Here is a 443-nt window from a genome sequence, read left to right on the forward strand (position 1 = left end):
ACGGTGCCACAGCCTCAAACCGCTTCTGAGCCGGACGTTCGGTGCCAGGGCTGTACTGGCAGACAGGGTTACGCAGCCCGGGAGGGGGTCTGAGCTCCCGCGCGATGGTCTCTGTAAAGGACTGCAGTTGTTAGAGCTGCTCTTAGAATGAGTGACCTAATCAAGTCATAGGGATGAAATTAAAGCCAGTGAAGATACTTGTGGATCCTCCTCGTACTAAACCAGGTTGGTCTGACTTCCCCCAATCTGTCCCTGCAGGTTCTCAGTGAACAAACGGATATTTGTGGTTGGGTTTGGATTATACGGATCCATCCATGGGCCGACGGATTATCAAGTAAACATACAGGTAACTCGCTCGGCCGCGTTCAAATAGCTGCTGCTCTGGGGACTAACGGACGCGGTTTAGTGCATAAGCAGCAGAATCTGGAGGCAGAAGGGGCCGT

At 53.0% G+C, this 443-nt stretch overlaps 1 protein-coding gene across 1 annotated transcript in view; it reads left to right on the forward strand.

The window, feature by feature from the left end:
• The window catches only part of LOC104497217 (BTB/POZ domain-containing protein 2), a gene marked incomplete at its 3' end in the record, with an annotated part of 12,558 nt that extends 12,212 nt beyond the window's left edge, over nucleotides 1-346 (forward strand). Inside the window, exon 7 of the mRNA XM_010140441.1 lies at nucleotides 259-346. Coding sequence (XP_010138743.1) covers nucleotides 259-346 — 88 coding nt within the window. The remainder of the gene's footprint in view (nucleotides 1-258) is intronic.
• Between the last annotated feature and the right edge of the window lie 97 nt (nucleotides 347-443).

Source organism: Buceros rhinoceros, unplaced genomic scaffold, assembly GCF_000710305.1.
Source record: "Buceros rhinoceros silvestris isolate BGI_N320 unplaced genomic scaffold, ASM71030v1 scaffold39627, whole genome shotgun sequence".
Lineage (NCBI taxonomy): Eukaryota > Metazoa > Chordata > Aves > Bucerotiformes > Bucerotidae > Buceros > Buceros rhinoceros.